We start from the raw sequence: 13,230 nt of genomic DNA, 5'->3' as shown, positions 1-13,230 counted from the left end.
TGCATCCTCTCCAGCAGCCAGCAGGGGGCGACTTAAACCTGCGTCCTCTCCAGCAGCCAGCAGGGGGCGACTTAAACCTGCGTCCTCTCCAGCAGCCAGCAGGGGGCGACTTAAACCTGCATCCTCTCCAGCAGCCAGCAGGGGGCGACTTAAACCTGCGTCCTCTCCAGCAGCCAGCAGGGGGCGACTTAAACCTGCGTCCTCTCCAGCAGCCAGCAGGGGGCGACTTAAACCTGCGTCCTCTCCAGCAGCCAGCAGGGGGCGACTTAAACCTGCGTCCTCTCCAGCAGCCAGCAGGGGGCGACTTAAACCTGCGTCCTCTCCAGCAGCCAGCAGGGGGCGACTCCACCGGCTGCAGAAAGAAAATGTTTCTACTTGTCAGCTGATTTATTCCCTCAGTAAACACTTTCCTGATGAGTTTATGGTCTCAGTCGCTAGTTTCAAGTCTTCTTCAACACAGCATGATGTTCATTTAGTAAATTCTGGTCCCATTTAGAGGAACAGAGACCAGGAAGCAGGGGAGGCTTTAGGGCGGGGCTACAAGCTGATTGACAAGTCGCTACCATGGCGACGATGGATAACGTGAATTATAGATGTACCTAGCTAAGCTAGCTAGCTCTGCACACGGCCGTTAGCCATCTCGTCCAAATATGGTCACGTCCGGTTCCGCTGGTTGCAAAGACTCAACATGGCGGCGCCCTATCAGCCAAACTCGAGGCTTCAAAACGGCAGTCCACAAACCAACAGGTGACGTCACCATGACGACACCCACTTCTTGCATGCAGTCTGTGGGCTGGGCAATAAAATTTAAGTATCACAATATAATTTTCCTCTAACAAAATAACAAATGTTCAATATATCAATGAATGTTTGAATTCATTTGAATCAGGAACGAATCAGCACTTAATGTTTCTACTAAGATCTTTATTTTGTTGAGGAAAAGGGACTGAAAACAGATTGGACTTCATTTTCCTCCTGCATGTTTGTTGAGAAGAGATTTTCTCAGAATAGTTGTGAATGTTCTGCCTCAGATTTGTGAAGTGATCCTCTGTTTGGCATCAAGTGTTTGTTCTGAGCAGAAAGAAAAGTTTCAAACCACATTAACTTTCACTCAGGAGCAAAAAACAGCCTTTAAACTTTGTTTTTAAAAAAATCAAATGATGTGAAGTGTTTTTATCGTGATAACATTTTTCATCCCGCCCTGTGTCAAAACCACATCAGCCCAGCTGTAACAGGATCCGTCTCCGCCCTGGTGCAGCTACCTTTACATTTTTAACAAATGATGCTTTTAGAAAGTGACGGGGACAAAATGAGCTACTTCAGAAAGGGACATGTTCCCAGCAGCCCCAGGGTAACTGACACCTACGTGACAGGCGGGTAACGACGAGAGCGAGCCAGTAACCGGACAGAGCAGGTCGCAGTGACTCCGTTAGTGAAAGTCTGATGTTTCCCTGCTGGACAGTGAAGGCGGTTAGCGCTGGCTAAGCTGAGCAGCGCTGGGCGGAGTCACATGACCACACACAGTGGGGGGGGATATTTTACCAACAGGGAAGGCACAGACTGAGTGAAGAGCTGCTGCTGGCCCTCCAGAGCCTCACCTCCATCGCATCAGTGCAGCGGGGCCCGGCTCTCCTCGTCCTCAAAGTCTGGTTTGGGGAACTCGCTGGACTGCAGAGACACAAAGAGGAGAAACAGGTCAAAGGTCAGATCCTCCTGTGCAACAGGCTTCACTTCCTGTTTGGCAGAACACGATATCCCGGGAAGCCTCACGACTCAGAAAACATCAAGGTGAAGTTCTGCACTCGTAGCTCAAAGTCCATGTTCAGCTTAGTGAAAACTTTATTTTGTCTCCATGAGAGTCCGGATCAGATTACTGTGGTGAACAGCGGTTCTGATCTGGACCTGAGACTACGTGATGAGTTGATCCGGATCAGATTACTGTGGTGAACAGCGGTTCTGATCTGGACCTGAGACTACGTGATGAGTTGATCCGGATCAGATTACTGTGGTGAACAGCGGTTCTGATCTGGACCTGAGACTACGTGATGAGTTGATCCGGATCAGATTACTGTGGTGAACAGCGGTTCTGATCTGGACCTGAGACTACGTGACGAGTTGATCCGGATCAGATTACTGTGGTGAACAGCGGTTCTGATCTGGACCTGAGACTACGTGACGAGTTGATCAGAGTGTTTGAATTGAATCAGCCGGCGTCTCCTGGTCTCCACCTGCTGATCATTTTGGGACAGTTTATTGTGAAAACCAGCCCACAGGAAGAGGCGGGGCTCCAGTAGCAGGTTGTGGCCCTTAAGTCCTTAAATCTGTTAAGTCGATTTAATTGGTCTGTTTTACGAAGTTCAGTCTGAACTAAAATCTGGTCTCACAAACAAACTCCACTAAACCTTTTTATTTTATTCTGTTCGATTTCAGTAAAGTCTGCAAACACGGGCCCCAGTCTGTCCCCTGCAGCTGCACTGGTTCCCTCAGGAGCCTGCAGGGCCCCTCAAACATGGATGAGTAACGTTCAAGGCACGACTGGCTGAAAGGAGTTCCTGTGCCGAGGATCAGGATGATCCAGGTTTAAGTTAAAGCTGCTGTGAAGAACCAGAAAGTCCAGACTGATAATCAATAATCTGCAGCAACATAATCTGGAGAAGGAAATCTGAGAAAACGTTTTAACGAGTTTAAAAAACAGGATGTAAACCTGGAGTCATGGACCTGGTCAGAGGCCGGACCTCTGTTGTAATCAGACACAAGAACAGCTGACCTGTTTTAAATGTCCAGAATGATTCTAATGAACAAACTATCCTGCAGCTCTTTTCTGTCACAGCTTTTATTTTCATTTGGTTTCTCCTGCCTGTATTTTTAATTTGCTGTGTGTGTAGCAGACATGTGGATTAAAGTTCTCTGCTGTGGGCCGTTTCTGTTAGTGATGATGGTCAATTAATGCCGCTCTGATTTGTGGGTCTAAAGTGATCTGGATCAAGAACCCGCCTCATTTCTTCTCTTTCAGAAACTGTTTAGGCTCCAGTTTTCTAATCGATACATCATCAATATGTTTGTCTTCAAACCAACAGGAGCTGGAGATTCAGAGCTGATCATCACTACCTGATCAATAACCTGTTTGCTTCCTACCTGGCAGGTGTGGCTGCTGGTCCCGGAGCTCTCTCCGCTCTGTGGCCGCTGCTGGATCCGGTCCCGGTGGAGCGGCTCTCCGCGGTCCCCCGCCGGGCTGGAGGCGTCCAGCTCGGTCTGCAGGTCCAGGATGTAGTCGATGACGTGCTGCAGGATCTCCACCCTGCTGGCGGCCCGTCCGGGCGGCAGACCGGGAACCAGCTGCCGCAGCAGCCGGTAACACAGGTTCATGTCCTGCAGCAGGAGCTCCGGAACACGCGGCTCGTCCTCCTCCGCCGCCGCCGGGCTCTTGTTCCGGTAGGAGCCCCGCAGAGAGCAGCGCAGGCTCCGGCGGCTCCGGCTCAGGGAGCCGCTGCTCCTCCTCCTCCTGCCCGCAGACGGCACCGGGCTGCCGGGTCTCATGTCTCCTGGCGGTCGCTGCAGCTTCACATGAGAACAAACAGCATCACTGAGACACGGAGAGAGGAGCCTCACTGAGCTGCGGGAGGAGCGCCGGGCTGCTTATAGAGCCGCTGCAGGCTGAGCTGCACGCTCATTGGCTCTCAGCGGAGTCAGTCAACATCTCAAGCCAGCTGATTGGTCCCTGAGCGAGCAGCGAGTCCAGCAGCTCACCTGTCACCTGCCTGCTGTTCAGGAGCAAAGAAGTCCTGCAGATTGTGCAACATCATATATTAGTGTTTGTAATTATTCAAAGTGTTAATCTGCAAAGTAACTGAAGTTATCAGCTAAATGTAGAGAAGTCACCATCAGAAACATCTCAAGTTTGTAAATAGATATAAAACACACCTGGTTAGAATATTTATCATTGAATATGTCAGCCAGCTGCAGGTCTCGGTGTTTACGGCAGGACTGTTGCTGCATCTCAGGATCTGATCTTCAGTTCAGTCTGAGTGAAACTGCGGCTGCTTCAGCTCAGAGCCAGGAGGTCATGTGTCTGTGCAGCAGATCTCCAGATTCAGAACTCCAGGTTTTCATGTAAATTTGCTAAAGTCTGTTTCCAGCTGTTATTTAACCAACATTACTCAAGACCTCTAAATGTAAAAGTGAAGCATCCAATGATGCTGCAGAGAGAAGATTTAAGGAGACGAGTGTTGACTCAGCCTTCAACTGTTATTTCATTAACTCAACAATAATCTAAAGATGCCACGTGTTTAATGTGATCCTGCTCTGATGTGAAAGAAAAGTCCAAACACAGATTTAGACCAGCCTGCAGCCTGCGGCCTGTTCCAGACCAACCGAGTCCAGAACCTGTTTGTGGTTTGAGCTCTGTGTTCAGAGGGAAGCCGGTCCACACATCACAGACATGAGAGTGTCTCACTGGACCAGGTCTTTATTCCTCTGTTGCTGTTTGTCGCCTTAATCTGACAGAAAAGGAAAAACAGAAGAAGAAGCTGCAGGTGGGTCATGAGGACGTGAAGCTGCCTGATGCGTGTCACCAGATCCAGGAGGAGGACTTCCTTCTGACGGAGGGTTTCATCACATTTTAGTCTCTCTGCTGGTTTCTTCGTCCATTCAGTTTAAAGTTTAAACTGGTGCTTCGCTCTGGTTCCTCCACCAGAGGACAGGGACTGAAACATGTTCTGTTCCAACACCTTTAACAGTTTATGTACCGACGAGCTGAGACCCGGGACCGGCAGGACTAAGTGACAGAACAACATGTCCTCGTGCCTAAATGGCCACGCCTCTCAAAACGACACACATGAACGTTTCCTGTAGTCCAGCGACAAGTCACATGACGTTAAACACGTGGTTAAAAAAACAAAACTCTAAATAACTCAATGTTTACTTGGTTTCAGACCCGTCCCCCTCCTGACGTGGACTTTCGTCCTGTTTATAATTTGTCTCCTGGCTTCCTCCTCTGCTCCCGTCATACGGCCTCTAGAGGTCGCAGCCTCAATAAACGTAGGTGTAGCTGTGTGAGTCCTTAACGAGACGGCGCGGGACTGAATGCAAGGGCGTCACTTTGTGTTGAGAAGAGGTGGGACAAGAGGCTCAGATCAGGGCTGCGAGGAGACACTTAGCCGGAGAGACATCACGATATCAGCTTCACGAGAACGAGACCAGATCTTTAAACAGTGTTTTAAAGTCATCATCAAAGCCGAGCTATATGAGCGTCCCCAGGAAATTTAGATCATTAAACACTTCATTTTGTTCAAGTAACTGATGTTCTGGGGTCATTTTATAATCAGCAGCTTGTTTGTTTTGGCTGAAGACGATTTGTTTCTTCTATATTTTAATTTGTTAATTTTCTAAAGGCTTTTTTTAAATTAAACACATTATACTTTAAAAAAGTGGTGGGGACATGTCCCCAATGTCCCCAGTGTCCCCAGCGTCAGTGTCCCCAGTGTCCCCAGCGTCCCCAGTGTCCCCAGCGTCCCCAGCGTCAGTGTCCCCAGCGTCAGTGTCCCCAGCGTCCCCAGTGTCCCCAGCGTCAGTGTCCCCAGCGTTCCCAGTGTCCCCAGCGTCCCCAGTGTCCCCAGCGTTTCCAGCTTCCCCAGTGTTCCCAGCTTCCCCAGCGTCCCCAGCGTTCTCAGCGTTCCCAGCGTTCCCAGCTTCCCCAGCGTCCCCAATGTCCCCAGCGTTTCCAGCTTCCCCAGTGTTCTCAGCTTCCCCAGCGTCCCCAGCGTTCCCAGCGTTCCCAGCTTCCCCAGCGTCCCCAGTGTTCCCAGCTTCCCCAGCGTCCCCAGCGTTCCCAGCGTCCCCAGCTTCCCCAGCTTTCCCAGTGTTCCCAGCTTCCCCAGCGTTCCCAGCGTTCCCAGCGTTCCCAGCGTCCCCAGTGTTCCCAGTGTCCCCAGCGTTCCCAGTGTCCCCAGCGTCCCCAGCGTTCCCAGTGTCCCCAGTGTCCCCAGTGTTCCCAGTGTCCCCAGCGTTCCCAGCGTCCCCAGTGTCCCCAGTGTTCCCAGTGTCCCCAGCGTCCCCAGTGTTCCCAACATCAATGACACCTGTGACTGATCTTGTAGGTTTAACAGTCTCAGGGTCTCTTTAGCGGCTTGTTCTGGAGCTTTCAGTCCGTTTGCTCAGTCGCTTTGTTTGTTTTTTCGCAGTTGGTTACCGTGGCAACTATTAACATAAGCAGAAAAACAAACAGCTGTGGAGAAATGTGGTTAACCTGCACGCTGACTAAATTTATTCCCACCTGACGTTATCTCCCCAGGTGAGCGCAGCTTCACGTCGATGTTATCTCTCTAACGTCTCTTTCACCACAAACAGGAAGCGAGCGGCCCGCTGCAAAGGTCCAGACCTGGAGCAGATCCAGATACAACCCTCTGATGCACACATTTAACGCACTTAGATAAAATAACAGCCGCAGTTTGAAATGTAAATGATCCAAATCGATCACAGCAAACAAAACAATAGCAGGAGTCAGTTCTGTTTTCTACATCAGGTTTAAAGAGCGACCTCCTGCCTTCATTGGTCTCAGTTCACCTCTATAAAGACCACCTCGTAGTTTAGTCCAGCTAAAGCCTGAGGCCGCGTGTGCAGACAGAAAGCTGCAGCTAAATCACTTTAATGTGTCTGTAATAAGCAGGTGAGCTGAGGGAGAGTCTAGACACCTTAATGTGGTGCGTTCAGGTTCGACTGGGTAATTACAGCTTTCTGTGTTTTAGTCTGAGCCATTAAAGTCACCTGTAACAGCAGAAGATCAGAGTTTAGAGCTTAGCTTAGCATAAAGACTGGGAACAGCTAGCCGGGTCTGATTCAGCTGGATCATGTGTGATGGAGTAAAATAAGTCTTACAGACTCAGTGTGCAGGACAAGCTGTGAGGGCAGAACTCGTTCTCTAGAGCCGGTGTTTGCTTTGTCCGCTCCGGGCTCCTGTAGAAACAGGCCCGGGACGCCAAACGTTTTTGATGGTGGGCTTTTTGCAGTTTTTCATTCTTCAGACGTGGTTTCATGTACTGGGTTGGAAACACAAGAAAAGTTGTGAATTTGAAGCGCACCTGAGCTGCAGCCTGTGAGCAGCTGGACTCCTGCGCTCTTTGTAAGACAAACAACAAAAGCCTGTTGTGCTGCGGCAGCGGCGGTGACAGTGTCCTCTGTTAGGGAAATGTCTGTGCACAACAGTAAAACCCCTCTGTGGCCTCCTGGATTTGAATAAGGCAGCCAGCGGCGGCCGCAGGCCGTGTTTTGCATGTTCCAGCTGCGTGTTGGTGGATCAGAGCGGCGCTGCGAGCTGCGTAGCTGCAGGCAGACGCCGATCACACGCAGCGATAAGATGCAAAGTCTGAGGACAGCGGGACAAATGTCACAGCTGCTGCGCCTCCGGACAATTAAGGCTGCAGTCAAATGAGAGGTGCAGTCGTCATCTGTCACAGTGAATAACAGTGAATAACAGGAAATAGGTCACCTCGCCTCACGTTACAGTTCAGCATCCCAAACCCTGTCCAAGTCCTTACATAGACACGTCCTGCCTCTGTGCAGGTCTTTGGACTAACAGGATCAGGTCTCTGAATGAACGGGCAGGTTATTCTTCTACTGCACATGCACGAGCCTCCAGAGCGCCGGGACGCCATGAGCTCATCCCACCGGAGCCTCTTGTAGTGCTCCAGACCGCTTTTTGATGGTCTCAGTCTCGTCTCTGACTCGGACATTGAGGACTATTTCAAGAACAGTCAATAACTTTGGGAATATCAATAAATTAGTTTTGCTTTGTCTGATTTATTTGTTAAAATCCGAACTTTGATGTAAAACTTGTTGCTTCATATTAAACCAGTAACCCTGATTAAAATGTGTTGTTCCCGTTAACGGCTGCCCCCCCCCCCCCCCCCCCCGCGATGGTCAGCGTGGGAAGGCGTGTTGAATAAAGATGCTGACGTGGATTTCAGCTCTTAGGGAATGTGGATCTTTCAGATCAGTCTGAGACGTACCTCTGATCTCGATCCACATTTTAATGTCTGTCATGTAATGTGGGGAACTGGTCTTGGTCTCGACTCGGTCTCGGTTTGGGGGGTCTTGACTACAACAGCTAACTGAGGTTCTGCACACAGTCGGCACATCCTGCAGTACTGCAGGTCACACCTGGAGCCAGTAACGCAGTATTTCTGTAGACACGTATCCTGATCTGGTCCCACCTGCTCCTCCCGCCGCCACATCTGAAACTGAGGTCAGTGGAGCCACACGATTGGCTGAATATGTTTTCCGGCGGTTCCCCCGGTGCTGACTGGACAAAGCGTCCATGTGTGACGGGTACAACTGGGATTGGGATGAGAATGTGTCGCTGATCCAGAGCAGGGCGACGATCTTTACAGAGGTTTTCTGTTCTGGATTTAAACTGCTGTTCAGCTGGAGAGACGTTTTCACTTTAACTGTAAGAGCGAAAGCTCATGAAAGGACGTGAGCTCTGAAACCTAAATGATTTGGACCAGAAGAAACAGGACTGGCTCTGTCTCTGAGCTGCCAGCCAATCAGGAGCCAGTATTGTTTGGTATGCGGCCTGTTTATCTCTCTATGGTCCTGATGTTGGTGTGTGGCTGCTCATCAGACAGTCCTGAGGGGGGGGGGGGGGCTGTGTGATGTGTTCTGTACAGCCGCGGTGCTGCAGGGGCCCTCGGGGGCCCTCGGGGCTCAGCTGGTGGAGCAGGAGCAGCATTGTGCAGCTCTGAAGTCAGCGAGGTGTTAGCCGGGGGGGGCAGGTTGAGGTCGGGGATGAAAGGCAGCCCCCCCCCACAGGGCTTCAGTGCTCCGGCCAAGAAATGTCATGTTGAGCATCTGGTGTGAAGCTGCAGCCTCCTCTTCATCACCTTCAGGTACTTTAACCCCCGATCACCATCAGACAACATCTGCCGTGTATTTATACACTGAATAAAAGTACATGATAATACAGCAGCCTAAGTCCGTGCCTCAGAAGTCCCATGATGCATGGCGGCGGCGAAGGGAGTTAAAATGAGCTAATAAGTCTCCCGTTTGTTTGAAATACAACATTTCCTCTGTGAATTCTGTTTTTTAAACGTGTCTGTGTGTTTTTTTATACAGTCTCTGGGTGAGACAGAGCGGCTGCACTGATCTCTGACCAATGAAAGCAATTCTCTTGTACGGTCGCGTCTACAAGCAAATGACAACGCATTTGCGGCCATGCAGGGGGCCCCTACCTAGCCGGGGCCCCAGGCACCCACGCTATCTCCGCTTATGGTTACGTACGTAAGTTACAGAACCAGTGTTGACTTTTTGTTTCATTTGGAAATCGAGCACCGGTCTCCTGGGCTGAGGTCCGGTTTCTGGTCCATCCAACCAACCAACCACCTCCTCACTCCCACATTTCTGTCACTGATAGTAGAACCTATGGGATGTGCGTTGGTCTGAAACTATTATATATAGACGCTAAAGACGCTCTCCTGATCAGAGCGGCCTCCCTCTCCAGGTGAAGAGGTAGGTTGAACAAAATAACGTGTTGTTAAATGATTTCGTCCCGCGTTGGATTTTCTGACTCGGCGCCACAGACTGTAACAGCGTCCGACAGTCTGGATCTCAGCTGCAGCTGCTGGAACCAGACTGTGTTTCTGCTTCACCCTCAGGACCAGAGGCAAAACATCTGTCCTCCGCCGGCAGCCAAAACACCAGCAAGGTCACCGTGGTAACCATCACCTCGTCCTCTTCATCACCGCCTGCTGACACACACGCATTATTTAATAATATTTAATTTGATAAAATAATCTGCACTCACATGAACGCTCTGGAGGAAGGTGGGGAGGTGACGAGACAGAAGGTCTGAACTTCCTGTTGTTAAACAAAACGCCGCCGTCGTCCTCCTGCAGCCATTTATTCATTAATCTCCTGCCCCCCCTTCGCTCGCCCTGCAGCCCCCGACCAGCCGGCGAGCACAGATTGTGTGAATAGTAAATGCAGCGCTGCGTCTCTGTAGTGGAGATAAACTGGCCTGTCTTTGATCCGGAGCTGGCGTCCCAAAGAACCGACCCTCCCTGAAGGGTCCTCGCAGCTCGGAGCTGCTGTCAGCTGCACAGGTGTCACCAGGATCACCTGAAGAAATCTGATTTCATGTGACAGATTTTTATTTAGAGGACAAACTTTAAACTTGGTCTCCTGACAGCGTCTGTGTGGTCTGAAGCCACATTATAATACCTAACTCCTCCCTGTCAGACCCTCGTCAACCCTCTGACACGTCTCAGGCCAGAGGCAGCAGTTCACAGTTTACACGGATCAGCCAGAACATTATGACCTCTGACAGGCGAGGAACCCTGATTACCTGGTCACCATGGCACCTGTCAGCGTGTCTATCGGGCAGCAGGAGGACAGGTGTGCTCAGAGTCGATGTTTAGCTTCATTTAAAAGTGTTGATGTCACAAAGGACGCTGATGTAGAGAGGAAAACCACCACGCAAGAGTTTAGCACTCGACAAAAGCAGAGCAGAAAATAAAGACAAACTTCAGCTGCGAGTCCTGGAGCTCACTTTTCTACTGAAGCTCAAACTGGTTCTGATAGAAAGGTGTCAGAACCCGGAGGAGGGCGGGGCTGGTTTGGCAGCAGGTGGTCATAATGTTGCAGCTGGTTTACAATATTACCATAATTATCGAGGTCTCTGCCTATAGTGCTGCTCCGGTGGGGACTGTTTGTCCCGGACTGCGGTCTGGACCTCTGCAGGAAAACAGACCTTGAGCTATAAATGAAACTGAGACTCAGACTCAGAGAGGATGATGGGAGTCAGTCCAGGTGCAATGGCGCCATCTAGAGGCTGAAACTGCATCTCACATCAGCAGGAGACGTGTGAGGCAGCCGTGTGGTGGAGCAGGTCAGCGTCCAGCAGGTGGAGCCACAGACCAGGTAACACGCACACCTGCTGTGCAGAGGGGGGTTTGGGCTTCAGTCCTGCTCAGAGGCACCTGGAGGAGCCGGGGACCGAACCAGCAACCTGTCTGAGTCTGTCATGAACTGCTGGTCTGTCCCCCCCTCCAAACTGTGAGTGATGGTCTGGTCCTTCCTGTTGAATTATTAACCCCCCCCCCTCCACCTCTGGCCAGTGGTGACATTTACACCAAGCAGTGTCGCTTCAAAGCGGCGCTGAGGCCCGGCTGGTGGATCCGGTTTCACCCCGCGGTGCTGCGTTCAGAGTCAGCCGGGATATCCAGCACACAGGGACAAATGAAGTCTCCGGGCTGCAGAAACCTGATCCTGAGTCTGAGGAGGGGCCGTGACCTCTGACTGTCGTCAGGAGAGAGTGGGATATTAAATAATGTCGTTAATAAAAGCTCAACAACAATCTGAAAACAAAACTTATTGTAAATCTGAACTTGATATAACTGATATTTCTGTAAGAACCTGAGCTGCCAGCGTGTCGTTTATCGGTCCGCCTGCAGATTCCCGCTCTGCTTCAGGACAGCGCTCTCAGCACGTTGCTTCCAGAGAAGAAGAAGCTGTAAAAAGCTGCCAGCTGATGTCCTGAGTCAGACCAACAAGTCCCAAACTCTGTCTTTATGAGCCCGTCATCACATGCAACTTTACTTCTCTGAGCCTGGAGCAAGTGGTAATAAACAAGATCAGATATACAACCTTCAGGTTGGAACAGCAGCACAGAGGAATGTGAAGAACAAATACAGACACAAACTACATACGAGAACATGTTTCTACAATCAGAATCAGAGTCTGTGGCGCTGCCTCAGCTCAGCATACAGAGCATCAGACCGGGTGTCCATGATGGAATAAAATAAAGACAGATATTAAAAAGACAGCAGGTATAGTCAGCACAGGTTTACAGACACAGTTATGAACAGTGATCCAATGCAGCGTATTCAGGTGCAGAACAGCGGATTGAGTGCGGACATGATGGCTGATGGGTCAGGTGGTGCAGGAGGTCCTCGCCCAGATGGACCTGTATCGTCTTCCTGAGGACAGGAGGTCAAAGCAGTGATGGGACATACGGGACGGGTCTCTGATGACGATGAGAGATCAGTGAAGGCAGCAGGAGGTGAGATGGGGGTGATGTCCGCTAACTGGGCCCTGAAGAGTTTTCCCAGGAATCTTTATTGCTCCCTGTTCTTCACTCGGCAGCTGAACCACGCCGCTGTACGTCAGCACGCCCTCAGTGGCACAGCGGTAGAAAATCACCAGCAGCTTCTGCGGGTCGCTGAGGCGGTTCCTCAGTCTCTGTCAGGTCCAGGATCCTGATGATGGAGAGGGGGGGTTGAAAGTCCTCGATCACTCCCCCGGTTCTCTTCATGTTCAGACCCAGGCTGCGGTGATCAGTTTGTAGACTTCACTGATGGATGCGGCCTCATCAGGTTTAGAGCTCTGCGGTGGATATGTAACAGTGAGCTCTCTAATCCCTGCTCACTGACTGCAGGCTGAGAGCCCGAACAGCTCTGCAGACTCTGATCATCATTTGACCCTCAGACACATCGATCTGTAGACGTCTGCTGCTAAACAAACACTCTGCCTCTTCCTCTCAAGGACAAACTCTTAATCTTAGTCTTAATCCCAAAATAATGTTCATCAATTCATCAGGACGAGAGAGATGACCCCCCCCCCCCGACACCTTCTCATCACAACTCGTCACATATGGATGTTTGGTCAGACGCCTTGGTGTCGCTTTTATCCAAAGCTTTTATCCAGAGCGACTTACATTTGAGGAACAACATAAAAGCAACAGCAGAGCATCAACTACAGACAACTGACAATAAATACTAGTAAGAGCTCACAGTACATATCACATCAATGGGGTAGATATGTAGGGAAAAAGTAAGAGTTAACAAAAAGTGCAATCAATACAAGATAGTTGTAGGGGATAGAAGAAGAGCACAGGAAGGGATGTCAGAGATTAGAGGTGTTATCAGAGGAAGTGTTCTCTGCAGAGTTTTCAGCTGGGTGGCGTACTGAGTGAGGTAGGGCCTGATTTTCCTTAGGTTGTACAGAGAAAAGCGGCACGACCGAGAGACAGCAGCAACATGGTCTGAAAAGGACAGCTGGTCATCAATCATGACACCCAAGTTTATCACCACCCTGGTTGGAGTGATGGTTGCGGAGTCAATTTGTAGTTTGATGTTATGGTGGATAGATTGCTTGGCTGGAATGACCAAGAGTTCAGTCTTAGAGAGGTTTAGTTGAAGGTGGCGAGACTTCATCCATGCAGATATGTCTGATAGACAG

The 13,230-nt window shown here is 50.3% G+C and overlaps 2 protein-coding genes across 3 annotated transcripts in view; both read right to left on the bottom strand.

The window, feature by feature from the left end:
* LOC123977355 (DNA-binding protein inhibitor ID-3-like) overlaps nt 1-3,682 on the bottom strand; it is a 5,865-nt gene extending 2,183 nt beyond the window's left edge. Inside the window, exons 1-2 of one of the 2 annotated variants that reach the window (XM_046059984.1) lie at nt 3,136-3,682; nt 1,599-1,668 (exon numbers count right to left, since the gene is read on the bottom strand). In XM_046059984.1, the coding sequence (XP_045915940.1) occupies nt 1,609-1,668; nt 3,136-3,537 (462 nt within the window). In that variant the 5' untranslated portion in view covers nt 3,538-3,682 and the 3' untranslated portion in view covers nt 1,599-1,608. Of the gene's footprint in view, nt 1-1,598; nt 1,669-3,135 lie in introns of those variants that run through there. The other variant, XM_046059982.1, reaches the window with a different exon arrangement.
* The window catches only part of LOC123978277 (NACHT, LRR and PYD domains-containing protein 12-like), a 165,678-nt gene that overhangs the window by 19,359 nt on the left and 133,089 nt on the right, over nt 1-13,230 (bottom strand). The window lies entirely within an intron of this gene.

The sequence above is a fragment of the Micropterus dolomieu genome, linkage group LG10, assembly GCF_021292245.1.
Source record: "Micropterus dolomieu isolate WLL.071019.BEF.003 ecotype Adirondacks linkage group LG10, ASM2129224v1, whole genome shotgun sequence".
Taxonomy (NCBI): domain Eukaryota; kingdom Metazoa; phylum Chordata; class Actinopteri; order Centrarchiformes; family Centrarchidae; genus Micropterus; species Micropterus dolomieu.
The sequence above is the reverse complement of the archived record's forward strand: the minus strand, read 5'-3'. Positions and strand labels throughout refer to the sequence as shown.